This window comes from Brachypodium distachyon, chromosome 4 (genome assembly GCF_000005505.3).
Source record: "Brachypodium distachyon strain Bd21 chromosome 4, Brachypodium_distachyon_v3.0, whole genome shotgun sequence".
Taxonomy (NCBI): domain Eukaryota; kingdom Viridiplantae; phylum Streptophyta; class Magnoliopsida; order Poales; family Poaceae; genus Brachypodium; species Brachypodium distachyon.
This window is the reverse complement of record NC_016134.3, coordinates 24,335,463-24,359,625: the sequence shown is the minus strand read 5'-3', so window position 1 is coordinate 24,359,625 and position 24,163 is coordinate 24,335,463. Positions and strand designations below refer to the sequence as shown.

Below are 24,163 nucleotides of genomic sequence, written 5' to 3'. Positions count from 1 at the left end.
CGTGGCGCCCGGGGGACGGAGGTCGCAGAAGGGCTACCGCGGCCGGGGCACCGGGGCGCTCGACGGCGGGACAGGGCGCGTGGGGCGGGGTGCGGGAGTGCTACGACCGCGGCCTGGTCGCCGTGGCGCACGACGGCGGGACAGGGCGCCTGGGGCGGGGCGGCAATGACGGCGAGCAGCGGCGTTGCCTGGGGTGGAGCATGCGGGGCGGCGGAGTTGGCCGGAAACGGCGGCCAGGCGCACTGGCCATTGACGGAGGACGAGCCTGATTTTCTCCTGCCAGGCTGACTGATGGATAGGGCAGGCGGGCAGGGGAGCGCGACAAGGGCATGGGGACGGGCGGCGACGGGGCAAGGGATAGGACGGTGCGAGGCCCGCGAGGCGACGGGGCAGGAGGAGTAGGAGTTCGGCGGCAGCAGCGAGAAGATTTGAGCGGGCGCAAGGAGTCCGGCTTGATAAGCAGCGGGGGTGCGCGAGGATCCGGTGTGTTCCTTGCGAGAGAGCAGACGGTGCAACCTTATCTCATGCTTTGTGGAATTCAGCCTCCGGGAGTAATTACTAAACGCACACGGTTAAAAAGTAATCTGTGTTCAGTAAGTCTGATTGTGGACTATAAATAATCTGTGTACGTTTAGTGAGGTGGACGTTGAAAAGAATATGTTGGTGACTTTATATATAATTAGTAGAGACAAAATTAAATTGTTGGAAAACTAAATCACGTGAATTCATATAATCAGATTGATGTCTAAAAACCTAAACGGAAAATATGTCGCGCGTACGTCCGCGCTCTTGTCTGGCTGGGCGACGCGCTCGATCGAGCGCTAGTGGGCTACTGCCAATGCTGACTGCTGCTGCTGTTGCACTTGCGTGGCTTGCACGCATGATTTTTTTTCCCCTTTGCTACTCAGGAATTGTATTCAGCTGCCTGCGCGAACAGCCTGCAGCTTGCATGCACTGTCTCTTTTGTCTCTTTGCATGTAATTTTTATTTTATGTTGGCAACTAGCGTGTGAGTGCATATTATATACATACTAGTTATTTTAAGAGTCAAAATGTTTCGTACAAAGTTACCACGTGCTAATTTATTACTAACACATTAATATTTCATATTTTATTGGATGGCAACTTTACATTATTATCGGATGACAACTTTGATGCACAAATCGCCATCCTATTTTATACTGTATGAAATTACGACGTGGTAAGTTGTTACGAATAACGTGGCAACTTCATATATTATCGGATACCTTTTTGATACACAAATCGCCACCGTATTTTATATAAAGTTGCCACATGGTAATATTTATGAATAAGGTGGCAACTTCATATATTATTGGGCGGTGACTTTACGTATTATCGGATGGTACCTTTGATAAACAAGTCGTCACCGTATTTTATATAAAGTTGACACATGGTATTATGTTACTAATAAGGCGGCAACTTCATATATTACAGGGTGGTGACTTTACGTATTATCAGATAATACCTTTGATACACAAATCGCCACCATATTTTATATAAAGTTACAACGTGTTACTTTGTTACTAACAGGATGGCAACTTCATAGATTATTGGATGGAAACTTTTAAAACAAAAATTAAATTTGTCTAAACATGTCAACATGAGATCTAGTTTCGAAGATCTCGTCGAGACAAAATTAATCGAGAAGACATATCTTAAATTAACTTGACAGTTTAAGAGTTAAAGCATTTAAAACAATGGACTTTTGCCTAGTACATGTATGCATGCATGATGATGCTACTGGTTCGTTTGCACGGCGTCTTATTAATGTCTTATATACTAAAAGTACATGACAGAACAACCACGGAAAAAATAGAGAGGCTCAAAAATCTCGCAAAAAAGCAAAACATTAATTGGGTGGACCTTTTTCTATAGAGAGATCACAACCGTTGCATCTTTATAATCGCATCTAAATAAATCAGGACATCAAACGTCCCATCTAGATCACAACCGTTAGATCTTTTTCCCTAGAAATTTCCATGTTAACCAAGGAAAGTAGAAACTATAAATTTCCATGTTAGCGAAGGAAAGTAGAAATAACAACGTGATCACAGCCATGATCATCGTGACGAAGGTCAACACAGAAATTGGGACACGCCGATTAGGAGAGGCGAGTGCGCGCGCATGACGGTGAGTCTGGTGACGATGGCGCCGCGGCGCCGTGCCGCAGCTGGTACATGCAGTAGTTCAGTACTACCCTAGGAACAACTGCTAGCTCGCAATCAATTAGCAGAGGTCTGGGTGTTAGCGTACGTGAAGGTTTGGTCCGATCGATCGATTTAATCAGAGATCGTTACATCGTCTTGTGTGTGCGTCTGCATCCTTCTGAATTCTGATCGGCGCTAGCATAGAGTAGAGTCGCAAAAGCAGAACCCAAGATCCTAATCCACGGTGGGCACGGTCAACCGTGGCAACCAGAGTTGCAATTGGAACACAACCGCCCGTCGAGGACGGTGAACCGCGCGCAGGCCCGCCTGCGGCGGCAGCAAAGCAGATTAGCAGATTGTTACTCTGCTAGGACGCTATCAGATATCAGAAATTTTAGATGTCACAGCAGATGCCATAAGATAGTTTAAGTTGGGGCCGATGGACAAAAGAGGAACCGGAGGAGAAAGGACGTGAAAAAAACACGCACAAGCACACTAGCACACATAGATTTACTCAGATTCGGAGCCCTCTTGTAGATGTAAAACTCCTACTCTTGTTTTTTTTAATAAGCCGAGATAACAAGATCTACAATGGCGCTCCTTGAGCAGTATTCTTGAAGAAGAAGAAGAAGAAGAAGAAGAAGAAGAAGCAGTAAACCCTAGATGCCTAAGTGTTGGATCCCTCTCCTGGAAGGGGTAGTGTTCTATTTATGGATCGCCCATGTCATACTGATATGTGGGTCAAGGGCTAACGTTATCTTCTATGTGCCCCACCGGGCACGCGCCTTGGTTCCCTCTAGGTGGCACCGTTGTGGACAAGACAACTTTACTTTTCCTGGCACCCTGCAACAAGTACAGGAGCCGCCTGCCAGCTTCCTTCACTGATTCTCTTTCGGTGCTTCTTTGCGCAGTCGCCTGGCACCGCAACGTAAGCAGCGACTGCTTTTCCGCGATAAAGATAGCATTGCTTTACTTTGCGCCACGCGATGAGGATAAGACCGTTGAGACATCTCGGCGCTGACCGAGATCAGAGTATCCGTCCTTATCCTGCAATCTCATAAGACAACATAGTCATCTCGGCTAATGTGTGTCGCCAAGACCTTATCCGGGGTCATCCCCCCGATAATAGTCCCCGAAACTGTTGCGGTCCGGCAGGGAAGAATGTCGGGCCACGACAACTTCCCACACAGGAACCACCGAAGCTCACCAGGGCTTAGCCAAAAAGGATGCCGAGACAACCCCGAGTTCCTCTTAGCCGAGATCAAGTTATTCCGACATACCGAGCTGGCGTGCTTATTCAGCATTGAGTCGAGATTCTTTTCCCCTACATGGCCGACAACAAAAAACTCGTTTCTGCCGACATTAGTGCCACCTGTCGCTTGTACTCTGCACTCTGCATAAATAACGGAAAGATAAAACCCGAAGTACTGCCGGCGCGCCCATTGAGGCGAGCACGTCGTCCCATCGGACAGTAAAACTGATAGGCCATTAAGAGAGGAATTTTGGTTCCCACGCGGATCCTTATCCTCCCGGATTCGACGGGATTAACTGAGCCACGCCGCGTGGTAACCGAGCGCTTGCGCGTTAATGGGGTTGATTGCCCCCATGATCGTGCGCGGCCCATCCGTTGGCCACAGGCATCGTGGGCGCAAAAGATCCGCGCCCCCTTTAGTGCGTTGCGGGTACAAAAAGAGGGAGGGGGCGAGGGAGAAAAACCCTTCGCACTCCCCCAACCTTCTCGCTCTCCTCTGCTCTTCTCTGCTTCTTGCGTGCTCCACCATTGCCGATAGCTCCGAGATCTTCCGCCGGTGCGCTTCCTTGCTCCCAGCAACCGAGCTCGTCGCCATATCCTCGTGCGCCCTCGCTTGACTCTCTGCCGCCGTTTCCTTGCTCGCTTGAGCCTTGCACCACCACCTCTTCGCCGGAGAAGCTAAGCCTAGATCTAGTTTCCAACAATGGCTTCTTCTTCCCGTGATGCCGCCACCGTTGACCTCGCTGCTCAGCACACCGAGGAGGAGACGGGCTCGGAGCAAGCTGGCTAGGAAGGCTCCGACGTCTCCCCGGCAGACATCGAGTGGCTCCGCCGCTCCCGGCGGATTCTAGAAGATGTAGAGTGTCGGACCCCCGGTTACGAGACTGTGTCGGCACCCGAATCTGGTGAGCATGTCGTCTTCCTTGCTCATTTTGAACGAGGGTTCGCTCTGCTAGCTAGTGATTTCACTAGGAAATTCTTAGACTTCTTTGGCCTTCTGCCGCACCATCTTCCGGCAAACGCTATCCTCACACTCTCGGCGTTTGTCACTTGCTGTGAGGCCTATCACGGCCTCTGGCCTCCCGTCGACTTGTGGGCCAAATACTTTATGTTCCGGCCCCAAGTTCTCCTCGACAAAGAGAATCCCGGCGCCGCCAAACCCATGACCCAGTGCGGCGCCGCCACCGTGATACCCCGCCGAGGCTCAGCCTTTCCTCGGATCCAAGGTCTTGAGTCCAGCAAAAAGTGGCTCAAGACCTTCTTCTATAGCTTAAAAACTTCAAACACTTATTCCCCGAGATTCAGGCCGGGTTTAGAATAGTCGGCCTGAAGCTTAAAAACTTCAAACACTTATTCCCCGAGATTCAGGTCGGATTTAGAATAGTCGGCCTGAAGCTTAGAAACTTCAAACACTTATTCCCCCTGCAATAGAATTAACTGTTGATTATTGTCTTGCAGACCTGCATGAACAAGCGCACCGCTACCTTTAAGGTCCTGCTGGCGAAGCACAAGAAGCTGGCGGCAGAGCACAAGGCCTTGGTAGCCGAGCGCCAGAGCCAGAGTAAGTACATTTTTACCTACATAAAGAATTTGTCCGAGTATTAATGCACTGCAAAAACTGATACGTGCTCTTGTTTACAGCCGGGGACAATGTTCAAGTATCTGAGCTCTTGAAGCGTGTCGCCGAAGTACAAGGTATAGGCTTGTCCTTATCTCAGGTTTCATCCATCTTAAACTCAAACTTCTATAACACACGTCTGCTAAACAGATGAGAAAACTCGGCTAGAAGAGCAGCACCGGGACGAAGTGGCCCGGCAGAAAGCGCAGCTCGAAGCTCAGGCGGAGGCGCATAACACCGAGGTAGGTCAACTTACCTCGCCTCTCTCCGCCCAAGCTGACGAGAAGATCTGCCTAGAAGGCGAAGTGCAGAAATGCAAGGATCTTGTCGCCAAGGTCGAGACTCGCGCCACTGCTGTCGAGAAGGAGAAGGCCGAGAACGCCCGCCTACTTAGCGTGTCCCGGCGTGACCTCATCAAAATCGACGCAATGCTGACTAGTAAGTTGCCCTTGACCAAGTCTCTTCCTCTGATCATTTGTCCGAAAGCAGCAATGGAGTGTCGAGACTCATTACGATCTTTTTGCCTTTGTCAGAATTTTTCCCACATTCTGTTGAGACTGCCCAAGCTGCCGTGATCAAGGCCCGTAGAAGGAGGGATCCAGCTGGGGCAGTACCCTTCGAATATGACTTGGAGGATTACTTGGTCAGCATTGCAAGCCGGGTTAAGCATCTGAAGTCGTTCGGGGTAAACATGCTCAACGCCGGCATCCGGGCCTTCCGAGCGTTGTGGCCGGGAGAAGAAACTCCGACCGGCATCCCGGAATTGGCGAAGCGCCTTCTGGAGGTGGAGGACCGGCTGAACGAGTGGCGGGAATCGGCCGCTTGTGTCGGTGCCGACGAGGCTTTGTCGTTTGTACTCTCTTGGTACGACGGCATCAACCTCGACGTGCTGCAGTCGATGCAAGTCGGCTCCCCTTTCCTCTCAGACCCGGAACTCATCACGAAGCGGCAGCAGCGGGCCTACTCCTTTATCCAATATGCCGATGTGCATAAATTTGTGGAGGGCCCGGTGTCAGAAGCAGATGCGGAGATGGTCGAGGAAGACGACGAAGAAGAAGTCGACGAAGAGATTGTCGTCGAGTCGGCTTCTACTGCAACGGATGCTCCGAGTTCCGGCGCCGCCAATCCTTCTGTTTCTTCTTAGTCAAGCCGGAAAAATGCTCTAAATTTATCAGATCCCCGGGATGCCGGGTGCAGATGTAACCGGGTTAAAACACTTTTGTTCTATGAAGCTACTTTTAATTTATTTCAGTCTTTTAATTACCGATCTCCCAACCGAGTCCCCGTGTCTATTTTTTCTGTTGGTGATTTTAGGACTTCGGTTCTTTTGTCTGCCTTGTCGGCGTTCGACGTATGAATCACGAATTCATAGAACAATCCTTTCAAAAAACTTAAACTCGACAAATTCGCTTGGAAATACCCGAGACAAGAATGAAATGCCGAGTTAAGTAAAACGACGCGCATCTCGGCTCGCTTTTTTGTTTGTTTCCGCAATCGTTTTTCATGTGTTCAGTTATCTCGTACCCAATCTCTAGCTTGCCATGAAGCTGCGTTGCGCACAACAACGAAGTCATAGAGGGGATTTTGAATACCGACAGACTACTCAACCGACATAAGATTGCACAACTAAGACATGCCGACATACAAAACGGTAAATGCAATACAACACTTAAATAGCATGGGAGTCTGCGAGTCCTTTTTAAGAACCCGGCAGATAATTTCATTTTTTCAAAACATTCAACATAAAGGAAAAAGCGATACAAATACTCATCTTTCAAATATAAAACAGACGAAGTAAAGCTACATTCCATGGCCTCTTGGTCTCCTCGCCAGACCTGTCCATCCTGTTTGCTTTGGGATCCTGCGCATATATAAGATAGTAGGAATTGTTGTGTAGCGCTTTGCTCACAATGAAGGATCCTTCCCATGGGGGTGATAGTTTAAGCATGCCGGCTGTGCGCTGCACAAGTCGGAGCACGAGGTCTCCTTCCCGGAATACTCGCGGGTTTACCCTCCGGCTGTGATAATGCCTTAGGTGTTGTTGATAGATGGCTGACCGAGATAGAGCCAATTCCCATGCTTCTTTGAGCAGGTCGACATCATTTTCTCGGGCCTCTTTTACCTCACCTCCGTATAAATGGTCACTCGTGGAGAGTCATGTTCAATGTGGGCTGGTAAGACAGCTTCCGCCTCGTATACATGGAAAAATGGCGTGTAGCCTGTAGAGCGATTTGGGGTTGTCCTAAGACTCCATAGCACAGCTGGGAGTTCATCTAACCAACATCCTAGAGTGTGTTCCAGTGGCTCAATCAACCTAGGTTTTATGCCGGCTAGAACCATGCCGTTTGCTCTCTCAACTTGTCCGTTGGATTGAGAATGTGCCACGGAGGCGATGTCCAGCCGGATTTTCTTTTCCGCGCGAAATCACGCAAAAGGTCCTTCCGCAAAGTTCGTTCCATTATCCGTGATGACACTGTGCGGGTAACCATACCTCAAGATGATGTCCTTTAAGAATGATACCGCAGTCTTGCCGTCACACTTTTGTATCGGCTTCACTTCAATCCATTTAGTAAACTTGTCAACCATGACCAAGAAATGTGTCATGCCTCCTCGCGCCCGCTTGAAAGGTCCCACCATATCCAAACACAAACAGCAAATGGCCAAGTGATTGGAATAGTCTTGAGCTCAGATGCCGCATGTGAATCTTGCTGGCATATCTCTGGCAACCATTGCATTTCCGGACCATGTCTTCTGCTTCTTGCATCGCACTCGGCCAGTAGAAACCGTGCCGGAATGCCTTGCCAACCAATGTTCTTGAAGACGCATGGTGACCGCACTCTCCCTGATGAATATCTCGGAGTATCTCTTGCCCTTCTGCCGGCTCGACACATCGCTGCAAGACGTTAGTAACACTTCTCTTGTATAGTGTATGCCTTTGCCCTTCTCTAAATTTGCCTTGCCGACACTTACTATTCCGGGAGACTCCCATCTTTGAGATAAGACATTATCGGTTGTGCCCAGGCCAGCACGGGACGAGTAGCAAAGATCGGCTCGTCTGGTTCGTCTATCTCCATTGGCTCAACCGCCATTGCTTCCGCCGAGTTAGGGCGCTCAGTCACTGAGTTACCGGAACCGCTACCACTGTCAATGTCCATTGGGGTGATGTCAGCTTCTGAGATCGGCGGGATAAAGATTGACTCCGATTCTAGTGATGGCTTGATGGATGGTTTGCGTAAATGCTCCAATGCCACACCAGCCGGGATAGCTTGTCGCGTTGAGCCGAGCTTCGACAGCGTGTCGGCTGCCTCATTTTCCGCCCGCGGTATATGATGGAAGTCACACCCTTCGAAATGACCACTGATCTTCTGAACATGAAAGCGGTATAGTGTCATATTGGCATCCAATGCATCCCAATTGCCGGAAGCTTGCTGAACTACCAAGTCCGAGTCGCCAAAGCATTGAATCCGACAAACTCCAATTTCTTTTGCCATCTTTAGTCCGTGCACGAGTGCCTCATACTTGGCGACATTGTTGGATGCCGCAAAATGAATTTTCAGCACATATTTAAGTTGGTCGCGCTTAGGCGAAGTTAATACTATGCCAGCACCAAGCCCACTTCTCATTTTGGAGACGTCAAAATGCATCTTCCAATAGCCAGTTTCAGGCGGTGGTGGCTCATATTCTATCTCGGCCCAGTGTACCAGGAAATCCGCGAGAGCCTGAGATTTTATGGCATCCCGTCTGTCATACTGCAGCGTGTAGGGTGCTAACTCGATAGCCCATTTTGCGATCCGGCCGCTTGCGTCTTTATTGCTCATGATTTCTGACATGGGTGCCTCACATATAACCCGAATCTGATGCAGATCAAAATAATGCTTCAGTTTCTTTGCCGCCATATAAACGTCGTATGCCATCTTCTGGTAATGAGGATAATTCTGCTTAGACGACGATAACACCTCGCTCAAATAATATACGGGCCTTTGCACTGATTTGCCATCTCCATCTCTTTCCTCCACTATGACGGCACTAACGACTCGATTTGTTACTGCTATGTACAATAACATCGGCTCTTTCTCCATTGGTGAGGCTAATATTGGCGTTGTAGCAATCATCTTCTTTAGTTCTTGAAAGGCTACTTCTGCGTGTTGCGTCCACACAAATTTGTCGGTTTTCTTGATCAGCTGGTATAAGGGCATTGCCTTTTCACCCAGCCGACTAATGAAACGACTTAGCGATGCTAGGCATCCAGTGAATTTCTGCACATCTTTGAGACATTTCGGCAGTTTCATTCTCTCTATGGCGGCGATTTTCACATGGTTCGTTTCTATACCTCGGCTCAATACCAGGAACCCGAGCAGCTTCCCTACCGGCACACTGAATGTGCATTTAGCCGGGTTTAGCTTCATTCGGAATCTTCTCAGATTTGCGAATGTTTTCCGGATATCATCCAGCAACGTGGCGCTTTCTTTGGTTTTTATGACGACATCATCGACATATACCTGCACATTTTTGCCGAGTTGATCGTGCAAGCATTTCTGCATGCATCTTTGATAAGTAGCTCCTGCATTTCTCAAACCAAACGGCATAGTGCGATAGCAATAAGCCCCGAACGGGGTGATAAATGATGTCTTTATTTGATCATTAGGGTTCAGCGGTATCTGGTGAAAACCATAGTACACGTCTACAAAATACAGCAATTCACAACCGGCAGTGGAGTCGATTACTTGATTGATCCGAGGTAACGGAAAAGGATCCTTTGGACATGCCTTGTTCAGGCTGTGTAGTCGATACACATGCGCCACACCTTGGCAGCAGTTGGGTCGTTTTTCTTGTTCTTGACCATGACCGGATTCGCCAGTCAGTCGGGATGCAATACTTCCATGATAAAGCCCGCAACTAGAAACCGGGATATCTCTTCCGATATGATTTTCCTTCTGTCCGATATGATTTTCCTTCTGTCGTCGGCGAAGCGTCGAAAGGGCTGCTTCACCGGTCTAGCGTCTGGTCTGACATGTAATGAGTGCTCAACCAGCTCCCTCGGCACACCCGGCAGGTCCTGATTAGACCATGCGAAGATGTCCCGATGCTCACAGAGGAAGCTGGTGAGCTCGCCTTCCTATTTTCACCCAGGCCGGCACCAATGATGACGGTGCGGTTCGGGAATTCACTGTCGACCTGTATCTTCTTCGTCTCCTGGCTGCCTGAAACGCCACACTCCCATGGGGATTGGTCATAGCCCGCAGGCCAATCTGTACCGCTTGAGCCATCGCAACAGCTTCTTGTAACTTCTTCTTCTCACCAGCGATGACCAGTGACTCGGCCAAGGCAGACCCTGCCGCCGCGCACTCCATTGAACGCTTGTAGTTGCCAGTAATGGTTATGGTACCATTTGGCCCCGGCATCTTCATCTTCAGATAGCCTATGTGGGTAGTCGCCATGAATTTGGCCAATGCCGGTCTGCCAAGTAGCGCATGGTACGGACTGCTAAGGTCCACCACTTCGAACACCAGGTTCTCGGTCCGACAATTCTCCCTGGTGCCAAATAAGACATCGACTCGGATCTTGCCTACCGGGGCACAAGACACTCCCGGCACGATATCACGAAAGGTAGTCCGGCTAGGCTCAAGCATGTTATGAGTAATGCCAAAATTTGAGCATCGTGTCCCGGTACATGATGTTTATGCTTCTTCCAATATCAATGAGAACCCGAGTGAACTTGACGTTAATGCCGGGCCCAATGAGTGTCGGGTCAACCACCAGAGCATATCTACCAGGATTTGGCATAACCTTGGGATGATCCGCTCGGTTCCAGTTGAGCTCCTATTCCGACCAGTACATAAACTTTGGAACCGCCGGCATCACAGCATTGACTTCCATCTCTCGCCTACGCTGACTCTGCTTGTCAGTCGGCTCCGTGATGAAAATCATGTAGCTCTCGTGATGCTCCTTGTATTTATTTCTTCCGGCATATTGCGGGATACCTTGGTCTTCCACCTGATTGACAGCATTGTTTGTCGGAGGGGGTCCTTGGATCTGGGCGTTAACGCCTGTGAGCGGTGGAGGAGGGGGCAGCCGACTTGCCTCACCCTTCTCGGCCCGCTGCATCCAGTTGCATTGCCGGGTTGTGTGATTTGTCGGTTTGCTGGGATTAGTCGTGTGAAAACGACAAGGCTGATCCAGCATCACCTCGAACATATACTTCTGGTTATCTTGCCAGGGCTTCTTTTGCTCTCCTTTCTTGACCCACTGCTGATTTTCAGTCTTTCAACACTGGCTAGAGCCGGCATCAGGTTGATCCTGAATAGCGGCGACATGGGCTGGCCCATACCGGTAATCCGACCTGTCGTCCCTTCTCTTGTTGCGGTGATCTTGATAATCGTTCCTCTGGAATGCTCTAGCAGGGTTGTATATCGGCTGCTCCCTTTGCGGCTCTGACGGCATCAATGATGGCTGAGTCGGATCACCGAGAGCATACATGTCGGCAATCTTGATCATCTCAGACAGAGTGGCCGGCATTTCTCTTTGCAGCTTTTGCCATAACATGCTGCCATGTCGGCATCATTGGGCAAACCACGCTATGGCTTGCGATTCCACTATCCCTTCACAGGAATTGCGGAGGTTGTTCCATCTTGTCAGGTAATTCCGGTCAGTCTCATTGTCTCTTTGTTTGCACATGCACATGAAGAACCGCTGAGAGCGGTTTGGCCTCTTGTAAGTGCTAGTGAAATTGCTGACAAAAACTTCCTCAAAGTCTATCCAGCAATTGATGCTGCCTTCCGGCAAATTGTTCAGCCATATCCTTGCCGGCCCTACCAGCATCTGGGGTACATAATGTACTGCCCATCGGCGATTGCCGCCTGCCACATGCACCGCCGTGACATAGTCTTCCAGCCAATCTTCCGGCTTAGTACTGCCGTCATATGTTCTCGTACCCCTGGGCAGCTGGAAACCCTGGGCTGGTGTCTCCCTCATGATCCGGTGTGCGAAACAACGCTGTCCCGAAGGGCCTAGTTCTTCCAAAACCTCTGACAGATATATTCTGTCGAGCCGATGTTGGGCATCCAGCGGCGACACTTGTTTGTTCCCAATTCGGGCTCCGAGCGGGCCGAGATTATGGCGTTCTTGCCTGAGAGAGCCCTCATCACCCATGGCCGAGTACCCGTCATCGTAACGGTCTTGCCGGCGATCTTCACCTCGATACAGGGGGTTGCGCCCGACACCCTGCTGACCTACAACAGTATTGGGTGCCGGACCCCGAGGTCGGTGTCCAAGACCAGCCGAGTGACGCTCTTGCTGATCTCGGCGATTGTTGCCGAGACGCATACCACTCTGGCTGTCTTCAACTCTCTTGACCATTTGCTTCTCGGCCAGAACCGGGTCATAATGCTCTAGGCGCTTATCTCGGCCTGAGTTGACACTCTTGTCCCGTTTGCCATCAGGCGAGGACGCTTGCTTGTCAGCCCGGCCATCAGCGCCCGCTACCGAGTGAATGACCTGAGACGCACTGGGCTTGCCGTGCAATCTCATGTATGCCTCATTCTGCTCGTTAGCCGTGCGGAGTAACTCCTTCACGCGCAATTGCTACAGCCGGAGTGCCTCTCCCGTGGGATTCGGCAACTCCTCGGCCGCAGCCTCGGTGGCCCTGAGATTCTTGACAGGGGTGTTGTATCTCGGCTTCAATGCCGAGGCAAAACTTGCCGACACCGCAGGCACCCCTCTGCAATCTCTAGCTATCTCGGCGTTCAAGTTCCTGCCTCGGTTACGCACTTCCCCAACTCGGCTAGGGTTAGTCAATGCGATAGAATTGAAACCATGAGCTTTGTTATACGGAGCGAAATATCAAGTTCTTGCCGAGCGCGAGCCACGTCAACAGCTTCCTTCAGCAATTTCTGGCGCTCCAACTCCAACTCAGCCTGCAGCTGGGCCGGGTTAGAGTTTGACGCCACCGGCACGGTCAGCCGTTCGTTGGAGGCCTGGAGCTGAGTCGACTTTGGCGGTAGAGCCGACGTGCCGGCTTGAGCAGCGACATTATCCGGCTTCTCCAAAGGGAACTTCGCCGTTCTGCCGGACTTGCTCGGGACCGTGCCGCTCTCTGCGGTGCCCTTGCCAGCATCGACGCCGTGAGCCGTCACCATGACCTCCACACGGTCAGCGGGGCAGTCGACATGCCGGCCGCGAACCGTGCAGACGGTGGGGGGATCTTCGGCCACCACTACCTGCTCGGGGTACCTGCAAGGACTGTCAGTGGCGACATAAACCTCATGCATGCCGAAGTTGATGAAGCGGCCTGCGCAAGGAAGCGGCGCGTTGTTGAAGCAGCCGGCGTTGTTGTCGATGAAGCCCAGAGAGCCAAATCTCTAGACCAAACCGGAGACCACGCGCTCCCCGGTGACGAGGAAGCTTCCGTCCGGATGAAAACTCCAGCCAGCGCCGCTGCTGGCCCCACAGTGGGCGCCAACTGTCGTGGTGGTGTCACGGCAGATGCCATAGGATGGCTTAAGTTGGGGCCGATGGACGAAAGAGGAACCGGAGGAGGGAGGACGTGAAGAGAAACACGCACAAGCACACTAGCACACACAGATTTACCCAGATTCGGAGCCCTCTTGTAGAGGTAAGACTCATACTCCTGCTTTTTTTAATAAGCCGAGATAACAAGATCTACAATGGCGCTCCTTGAGCAGTGTTCTTGAGGAAAGAAGAAGAAGAAGAAGAAGAAGAAGAAGAAGAAGAAGAAGAAGAAGAAGAAGAATAAGAAGAAGAAGGGGTAAACCCTAGATGCCTAAGTGTTGGATCCCTCTCCTGGGAGGGGTAGTGCTCTATTTATGGACCGCCCATGTCACACTGACATGTGGGTCAAGGGCTAACGTTATCTTCTATGAGTCCCGCCGGGCACGCGCCTTGGTTCCCTCCGGGTGGCACCTCAGGGGACAAGACAACTGTATTTTTCCTGACGCTCTGCAACAAGTACACCAGCCGCCTGCCGGCTTCCGTCACTGATTCTCTTTCGGTGCTTCTTTGCGCGGTCGTCTGCCATCACAACGTAAGCAGCGACTGCTTTTCCGTGATAAAGATAGCGTTGCTTTACTTTGCGCCACGCGATGAGGATAAGACCGTTAAGACATCTCGGCGCTGGCCGAGATCAGTGTATCCGTCCTTATCCTGCCATCTCATAAGACAAGATAGTCATGCCGGCATACACTTGGTATGCCGGCTTAGCATTAGTTTGTCTTAAGGATGCCGACGTACATGCCTGTGCCGGATTTGCCTTCGTCATCTCGGCTAATGTGTGTCGCCAAGACCCTATCCGGGGTCATCCGCCCGACACCTTCAAAGAAGACGAAGGGCTGCAAGGCCACGGCAAATTTTAGAGGTATGTATATCAGTGTTTGTTACTGTATGTAACTATGTACTATTACTATGTATGACGTTGCTGTTAGTCTTTATACCGATACATTAGATAAACTAGATGATTCCCCGCACGTTGTCGCGAAAACTTTTAGTTAACATACGTGAGCCCACGTTGTTGAATGAAATTCTTAGTTAACATACATGAGTAAAAAGTAGCAACAAAAGAGTATGCATTGAAAACATATAATGTAATTGTATGATAGATTATACATGCTTCACTTAATGGAAATAGCTTGATGGAAAGTAACGCATGTGCAAAAAATAGATGTGTGAACAAATTAATTAATTGTGTGATGATGTGGCATGCTTGCATGATGAGAGAAATAAGTAGTGGTTTCCCCTACTTAGATTTATTAGATTAATGGTGAGTTTTTGTTTGAGCTTCGCTTAATGAGGTATTTTTCGGTAACTTACCTTTATCTTAATATGTTCGCACCCGTATTACCCAATGAATGAAATGTTGTGTTGTACATTGTCGCCGTGCTACTGATTTTGCCACACCACAAATTTGGTTCGTCCTGGGAATGGTAAAGGTGAAGTAAAATGGATAACTATTTTTTGAATGAGATTATTAATTGTCAGGACTATGCCATGCATTCAAGCCAAGACTAAGGAGATATAATGACGTTACATGACACGACATATATAAGGGAACGAGAATGTACAATAGCTGAATTGAGGAGTGGATCAGATAGCACTTATAGATCAACAACAACAACAACAACAACACCTCCGTTCAAAGATAGATTGTTGTCCTCAAAAGCTTTTTTTTTTCATATTTCTCTAACTTTAACTATCGATGTATAAACACATTATTGTGAGAGACCAAATTAAGGCCATGAGATTAATCATGAAAATATTGTATAATTATACATCTTTTCAAAAAATTAGTAGCATGTTCATACAAAGCAGAACGCCAAAATTTTGTCTTTTAGGTGCTGCCCGTGTCTAAAACATGATGTATTTTGGTATTAGGGAAGTAAGGACATGATGAAAGATCGTAAAGTTTATGTGTTTATCATTGTGACCTTTTCATCTGAGTTGGAACATTTAATTCTATGTACACACTAAATATATTGCCCTCCTATTTGAGAGGGCCACGGTACTAGTTAAAAAAATGATGAAATATATTAAGAGAACTCAATATTTGGAGTTTCTACTGGTACATTTTTGTCCGAGTTAATTGCATCAAAGCTCGTAAAACCATGTGAAATGTATCAACCGAGTCCTGAAAGTATAAAAATGCACATTTTAGTTCTAACCGTGTGTATCAAGTGTTTCATCATACTCCCTCCATTTCACAAAACAAATCACACAGATTTTCCTGATTTGTTCAATAATATAGCTCGTTTTTTCTCTTGGCTCCCGCAACCGGCCAATAATAGTTTACATTCATTTAGTAATAATCAATATAAATAGTGAGACATTAGAAATGAGAGCTGATTTTATCCGAATGAACAAATCTACATGTGTTTTGTGAAACAAAAGTAGTAAGTCCCATCGGGACCTAACTTGTCCACGTAGCTCGTTAACCAACGCCAGACAGAAAGGGTCGGTTTTGGCAGGAAAATTCACCGGAAGCATTTGGTCATTTTGCATTTATCTCACGGCCTCCTCCCCTTTCTTCGTTCTCTCTGTTATTTCTAGACTTCTCAGTCTCCTCCCACCATGGTCAGGAGTTCAAAGCGTTTGCGAGCTCGTCGAAGTTCCAATCGCCGAATCCGATCGCCTTAGAATCACATTGTTTGTGATTGTGAGCTCAGGTGGGAAAATACAGAGAGGAGCCAGTAAACTTTAGGTTCTGTTTTATTCTACTCACTCGATCAAAAAAATATAAGGACAAATTCTAATTTGAGAAATCCAAAAATAAGTTGATCAATGATCATTGAGCTGCCATCACATATATCCGTTTCGTCGTTACTCCTTGTCAAATTGGTTCTTAATTGCATATCTACTCAATGTTTACTCCATAATAAAACTCATAAACTTCAACAAGAAAACATTCACTTGAGAGAGAATTGACATGGTACCACTATGCAAAATCAAAGGTTTCAAATACCACTCAAATAACCACCCTTTCCAAAATACCATTACAATTCAGTTTTTCATGTCAAAATACCACTAAAGACTAACAACCCCTAACAACCACAAAAATGGACTCATTTTAGTTAATACTTACTAATCAGCTCATTAAAAATCACTTTAAAATAGGTGAAGACTTTAATTTCGCCCCCCTAATCCCAACTCGCCCCCTCATGTCAAATTTCTGACTCCGTCCCTGCATATATACCCTCGCCTCTTCACAATTCAACAACATTTGCTTGCATTTCAGCAGCACATTCAGACATCATTTCAACAATAATATGGACATATTTCAACAACACTTCGGCAACACATATGGACAGATTTTAGTAGCACATTTGGACAAATTTCGACATCAATTGGACAACCTTCAACATTTCAGTAGCATTTAGATAGCAGCAAACAAAAGATAGTGGTTCAGAGTTGCGCACGTTGAGAAAAAAAACAAAGCTACGATCTACCATTACAGTAGAGAGTTGCCATTATCGTGTCGCATGAGGAAGGAGAAGGATAATATTGAAATAGTAAGATTACTGGCATCTTTCTACCACTTTGACTAACAGTCAATTGACGATAGCGGCATTTTGGCATGAAAAACTGAATTGTAGTGGTTTTTTGGAAAGGATGTTTATTTGAGTGGTATATTGAAACCTTTGGTTTTGTACAATGGTACCGTGTCAATTCTTTCTTCACTTAATTTTCAATTTGTGTTTGTATTTTTTGGAGGAAGAGAGCATCTAACTTAGCTGACCACTAAAAATGCATTACAAACTTATGTCGTGAGGACCGAATTGACACATCTTTCGTAGTTTTACAAGCTACGGTGCATTTTGCTCTTTTTGGTCGCCTTGTACAAGAGCGTAGAAAGACCGGCTCAAGTATCATCCCCGCTACCCTTTTTTCTTCGAAGCCTTTCCCCTTCCCTCTCCGGCGACCGGCGGAGATGCGCTGCTGCCGCACGCTTCTTTTTTATGGGAATCCGGCGGCCTTCTACGCGCCGCCGGCCACGTCCTTTCGCCGCAGCCGTCAAGTCGCGGGTGGGGGCACCACGACATTGGGCGGCGCGTCGCCTAGATGCTCCGCCAAGGAAGGAGGGCGCAGGAGCCGGCCGTTGGAGGCATCGTGATCGTGATGGGCGGAAGAATCACTCAAGGTAGACCATGGCTGGCGGGAATGGAGCACCCACCTCGAGAACAAGAGAGGTTCACAGGTCTCTTCTCTTCTTGGCATGCTTGTTCATTCAGATTCAGAATCATTTGTTTCTGTTCAGCTTATTATGGTCCTGTTTCTGGACTCTGGTTCAATTAAGACATGTAATATATGAAATCTGAATTTTACAATTGTTCTTCCTTTACCTATATGTACATATCGCTAATGTGAGCCCAGAACTAATTTTCATGTACATTTTAGGTTTTCATCCGAAATAAAATCTGCCTTAAAAATATACGGAAATTTAGATCGTTCTTGAACATGCAAATCACGTAGTACAAAGTTTTGATTGCTGAGTACAGACACTGATAGCAACAGAAAGACAACTTGCAGTAGAGACATTTTTTTTTGCTGCAATTATGAAGCTGCAGGTGCTGATAACAACAATGTAAGTACAACAAATACTTCAAAATTCAGCATAGGCATAGTTGCACTCCGCAGACAAACCTTTGCTTGCGCACTATCAAGACGTGTTTGTTGTCCTGAACCACTTGCCTATGCGACTCCATTTGATTAGTAAACCTGCTGCAAACCCAAGGCCATATCCTATGCCGATGAAGAGAAACAAAATGACATCAACCTGATCTGAGGACTTGCTCGCAAGCACTCCAATTGGTCCACCTCCTTGGCTGTCACACTGTTTGGACAAGGGCGGTCCACACAGTCCTGCATTCCCTTCATACGAATTGTTCTGGAACGTTCCAAATTGGCGCGATTCCGGTATTTTTCCGATGAATTGGTTGTTGGACAAATTCAAGGTACCTAGAGAAGTGAGGTCTGTCAGCTCCTCTGGTATCTCCCCAGAAAGCTCGTTTGAAGATAGATCCATTGACTCCAGAGCAGTCATACCACCTAGTTGTGCTGGAATTTCTCCTGTCAACATGTTATTTGACAGGTTGAGTCCATGTAGTTGACCAAGTCTTCCAAATGATTCAGGAATGGAACCAGTGAATGCATTATCCGAGAAGTCGATCATTGTAAGAGTGGTCCATATCTTCTCGAATGTCATGTACTGCCCTTTGAACATTACGGTGACAATATCTTGATAAGATCCTGTCACGTTTTGAGCTTTTATAATGTCTCCTTCGAAATCAGAACTTTTGATCATAGACTGTAAATTTTCAAACCATGGTGACCTCAGATTGCCAGAGAAATAGTTCGAGGCAACGTCAATTATTTGCATACTTGAAAAGTGTTCTCCATAGTCATCATCTCCTGGAGAATTTTCTATTGTGCCATGGAGCTGGTTTGATCTCAAGACCAGAATGCGAAGCTTGGGAAGCTTTCCCAACCAATGTGGAAAAGAGTCAACAATTTGGTTGTTACCCAGATCGAGAAACTCCAAATCCTTGCAGTTAGAAAGTGACCAGGGAAGTTGACCTCCAATCCTATTTCCACCCAAATTTATTGTCTGAAGAGCGCATCTCTTGTCAACCCTAGATGCTAGTCTTCCTTCGAGGTGATTGTCCCTCAAATTCAATATGCTGAGATGGCCACCTTGTATTAGACATGATGGAATCGTTCCACTGAAACTGTTATTAGATAAATCAAGAATTACAAGCTTGCTCGCGTTGCAAATGAAGTGTGGGATCTCTCCTCTTATTCTATTATTTGCCATCTTAAGGTAGAAAGTTTTTCCAAGGCATGAGGTGCAGTTTTTTAAGATTGATGAGAATCTGTTATTTGAGTAGTCCAAGAACTGTAGGTTTGTTGGCTTCAGTGGAATAGGGACCTTTCCCTGGAGTCTATTGGAGCTAAGATCAATAATTTGTAGGGCTTTTGGAAGAAAAGGCGAAGATAGTTCCATGCTAGAAAAATTGTTGTTTGACAAGTTCAGATAGAGAAGTGTATTACTCCAATTGTCCCATATCCACTTAGGTATACTGCCGGAAATATGGTTATTAGAAATATCCAAGTAACCGACATGGTGCAGAAACTGTAGAAAATCTGGAATTTTAGTTAGGTTGCAGGATGCTAGGTCCAAAACTTGAAGTCGAGATACAGAAGGAACTGAAACTCCTTGTCCATCTGTCACCTCTATTACTGACAGCCTATTATTTGACAGGTCCAGTGCCCGGAGTTCTCTTAATCCCAACAACGAATTGAGCTCTACCTGATCTATCATGAAGTTATTAGAACCGAGAAAGAGTGCATGCAATCTTTTTAGTTGGCTGAGTGACTTTATTGACCCATCCAATTCATTGTCAGTCATGTCAATCCAATACAAGGAAGAAGATGAAGCAAGAAAGTCCCTTAGCTTGCCAGAAAGTCGATTTGAAGAAAGATCCAGCATCTGTAATGCTGGAAGAGTAAATATGGAATCTGGTATTTCCCCTGAGAATAAGCAAAATAAATGTCAGTTCAGTTAAAATCTGCTCCAATCATTCTTCTTCATTTGCATCAGAAATAAAGTTACCAGAATAGGATTCACATGCGTAACATATTGATATCATACAATCGTCGGTGCTAAGCACAACTTCCTCTACGGATCTACGAAATGTCGCCACCAGCAGAATAGCTTGACAGCTTGTGTATTTCTTTGGCCGCTGTACCTTCCCTGGCCCACTGGCGACAGGACAAGTTAAACTAATTCAATGCAAAACAATCTGACCCAAAGGGCTATCATTTACATCTACTGTGATTCTGTTCTCGACTCCGCTTTGTTTCCTAGCTTGTGTTCCTATTACGTTCTGTTCTAACTGTTCTTCGTGTTCGTGTCGTGTTCTTCATGCTATTGCTCTAGGTTGCATACAACTACATTGATTTTTGTAAAGGATGCTTTAGATGCACGTGGTTCCAAATTAATACTGGATAAAAAGGATTTTGTGTTAATTGGCCCCTATACTGTTATAACTATCTCGGGGCCTTGGTTCGTATTCGCCGGCACGCTCGCTCTTAGGTTAATTGGCCCCTGATCTTCACTTTCCAGTTTTTTTGAAGTAACCAAAACTAAATAAATGAAACAGTATATTCCCATATTGACCACTTAATCAGAACTAACCACTAACTTGGTGGGTGTAATCCTATAGTACACTGTATATAGGTCCATCAAATGAATTTTTAAAGCACCCATAACACATTCAAATGTGATTTCCGTGCAATAATATTTTTGAAAAGAAAAATCTCATTAAAACACTTATTTCAATAAATAAATCTAAGTAAAACACTTCTTTTCAATAAAAAATCTCATAAAACTAAATTGTGCAGTTACATCATAGATTTGTGGTGATTGGAATAATATTTTGGTATGTAGACTTACCACTCAGATGATTCGTGTCAAGGTCCAAATAAGATAGTTGGGTTAAATTACCAACCCATGCTGGTATTCTTCCAGAAAAACCACAATTCTGAAGTGCCAAATCTGTCAAATTCATCAGATTCCCAATTGTTGATGGTATAGGCCCAGAGAAGATGCAGTCATAGATTTGCAATTTCCTCAAGTTTCTGAGATTGTCAATCCAAGATGGCGTTCTCCCGGAGAAGTTGCTGCTTGAAATTTCCAAATATGTTAAGTTCTGAGCTTCCCCAATCCGCCAGGAGGCTGGTGTTTCTGATTCTAGCTGAGACAAGTGCAACTTCTTCAAGGACTTAAATGAGGATGGAGGAAGCACCGTGAGGTATTTATATTTCCCATCAATGTGTAGCTCCTCGAGAAACTTGAGGTTGCTGAAGGACCTTGGGCTGGCAGTAGAGAAATTTGTATCTTGTATATTTAATATCTCTAAAGAACTTCCATTCAGAAAATCTGGAAGGTGAACCAACATGTTTGAGTTATAGGACAAATCAAGGACTCTCAGTTTTTTTAGTTCAAAGATCCTTGGAGGAAATAGCCCATCAAAACGACAATCACCAAGCTGAAGAACACTTAGATTTTGGAAATCTGCAAAAAAATCCGGAACTGCACCAGATATTCTGTAGTTACTATGGAGGTTAATCACAGAAAGCGAGCGAACTCTTGAGAGGGACACATGAATTGGACCATAGAGCCTACATAGGTCCAAGCTAAGAATCTCAAGATGAGGAACATGTCTTGCCAGGGCACCACACCACTCTTCTCCACTAGCAGATACATCCACCCAATCTAGGTAAAGCTCCCTTAGATTGGTGAGTTTTGCCACCAACACCATAAAACTCGGTTCCCACAACACCAACATATTTGCAAAGTAAGTAGTCACGTCTCTGTTGGAGAGATCAAGGGAGACGAGACTTGTGAGGTACCCTATGCTGATAGGGATCTGGCCATAGAGACCTGAACCAGAGAGGTTGAGGTTGGTGAGCAAAGAGAGCCTCTCAAACCCGACATCCGGAAGGTGTGACCCACCAAAATTGTTCCTGCTAAGGTCAAGATGCTGCAGGGAGGTGAGATTGAAGATTGCACTGTCTATGCCATAGCTATACAGGCCTCGACCGGCGAGGCTGAGGGCAGTGACCTCACCGGAGGAGACGTCGCAGCTAATGCCTTCCCAAAGACAGCAGTCGGTACCGGCTTGCCATGAAGGGAGGGTGGTGGTAGAGAAATCGAAGGAGAAGGATTGCTTCAGCTGAAGGAGCGACACAGCCTTGTCTGGAAGGCAATGGACAGAATTTCTAGGAAGATTGCCATGGACACCACTGAACGTGAGCTTTGTAAGAACAAGGAGAAGTAATATAAGCCAGCCAGTGGAAGGCATTTTGCTAGTAAATTTGTCTAAGACTGAGGTGCATGAGGTGTAGTGTATGATGGCTGATTTGTTCTTATCTACCTGTCGTGAATGATTGCTTTCGTGAGTGGTGGAGGTTCCACTGATTGAGATGGTGAACATCACTCTCGGTTTCGGCCGGGGAAGACTTGACTATGAATCTGGAGTTTGACCTGATTGAGATGTATTTCTTCCGCTTATTTTTTTTTTGCGAGAATTTCTTCCTCCTATTACCTTCAAGGATTTAAATACTCATCACATCGTTTCGAAATTATTTTGGCAGAAAGATCAAAGCTGCCCATTTTGGTGAAAGTATAAAACAGAACAGAATGAGAACTGGTTATTGAAAATCAGACAATTATATACTAAAAGAACATGAAGGATTAACCAAAAAGAAGATATACATGGTAAAATCCAACAAAAAGCAAAACATCTGATCTTTATTTTACTGGACCAGAAAATTTGTGCTGGTCCTTGGAGAAGTATATTCTGTGAGATCAATGTATAAGTGGTTGGAAAGAAATATTCATGGCAGCCATCATAGATGGATTTGGAAAGCAAAAATTCTCCTGAAAATTCAAATTTTCTTATGGCTTTTATACACAAGGAAAAAGAATTGGTCTGGTTCTCCTGTGTGTTCTTTTTTTGATCAATTGGAATCTGCTAGGCATTTTTTTTTCACTTGTGGTGTGGCTTGTGTGGTCTGGAGGCTGGTGGGGTCGCTTTTACAGACTAATTTGGTACCTAATTCTACCTGACAATATTTTGGTTGGATGCATTAGAGCTTATTTTCGGATGACCATCATTTTTCATTTCATTGAAACGGAAATAACAATGTTTTAGAGCTTTACAGGAAGAAAAACACAAGAGAATGGGGAGAAGCGGATCCTGACACCACCAGGAAACCTACTGTGTCCCAGCCGGCTCGGTCGGAACTGTATGGGTTGAAAACCTGATGCCACCAAATATCTAGTCCTACAGAGCCAGAAACTCCCAAAATCTCAAAACAGAGTGGCGATAAACTTCATTGTTGACCCACACGAGCCAAATAGAGAGAAGAGTTTAAGAGGACAGCAGACACATCCTATTCCCAGCCGCTGGACGCCGCCCATCACGGCTTCTGAGAAGCATCACCGTCGCCTGCATGAGCCCAGACGTCCGATCCTGCATAAGTTGTTGCCATCGGATTTAGAAACAAACAAATCCGGCGCCTTAATTTCGTCCCGAGCTACAATCAAACTTTGCACACACGTACGGTGCGTACGGTGTCCTCGCGTTTGTGCGCGTAATGCGAGGAAGTTAAGAATTGCGAGGCCGTACGCCCAGGTGTAAGTCGTCACGTTTACAGTAGTGGGACTAGTGGCCCGTGGCCGCTCGTAGCTCTGAACGTTCGTACACTGTGGGTGATGTACGCGGCGTTCATTCCCAGAAATCTTTGCGAGGATGTCAACCCCCCGTGCAGTGACGCCGCCGGCCGCCAAAATCTTGGCTCTTCATCATCACGCCATGCGTACGTGCTTGTGCTTTAAGGAAAAAAGCAATCAATTTTGCTATATGGTACTGCTCTTTGTCACGCGGGTCACTGGACGTGCACGCATGTGACTTGTCCTCGTGGTTCAATTTTGGCCCGGCCAGAAATACTGAACAAGGATTCAGCAGCGATCACTCCATGTGCTGCTCACTCTGATCCTAAACTGTTGTTGAAATATTACATGTATCTAGATATTTTTTAAGAATAAATACATTCA

General features: G+C 46.6%; 1 protein-coding gene across 2 annotated transcripts; it reads right to left on the bottom strand.

Moving 5' to 3' along the window:
* Nucleotides 1–17,948: 17,948 nt before the first annotated feature.
* On the bottom strand, nucleotides 17,949–22,464 carry LOC100827506 (receptor-like protein 18). 2 transcript variants are annotated; one of them, XM_024454856.1, is made up of 3 exons: nucleotides 22,172–22,461; nucleotides 20,996–22,085; nucleotides 17,949–20,070 (listed from the first exon to the last, which is right to left on the bottom strand). In XM_024454856.1, the coding sequence occupies exons 2-3, from the start codon at nucleotides 21,888–21,890 to the stop codon at nucleotides 18,200–18,202; spliced, it is 2,766 nt and encodes a 921-aa protein (XP_024310624.1). In that variant the 5' UTR covers nucleotides 21,891–22,085; nucleotides 22,172–22,461; the 3' UTR covers nucleotides 17,949–18,199. The 2 variants fall into 2 exon arrangements, with proteins under 2 accessions (XP_024310624.1, XP_024310623.1); XM_024454855.1 differs by having other exon boundaries at nucleotides 20,996–22,464.
* Between the last annotated feature and the right edge of the window lie 1,699 nt (nucleotides 22,465–24,163).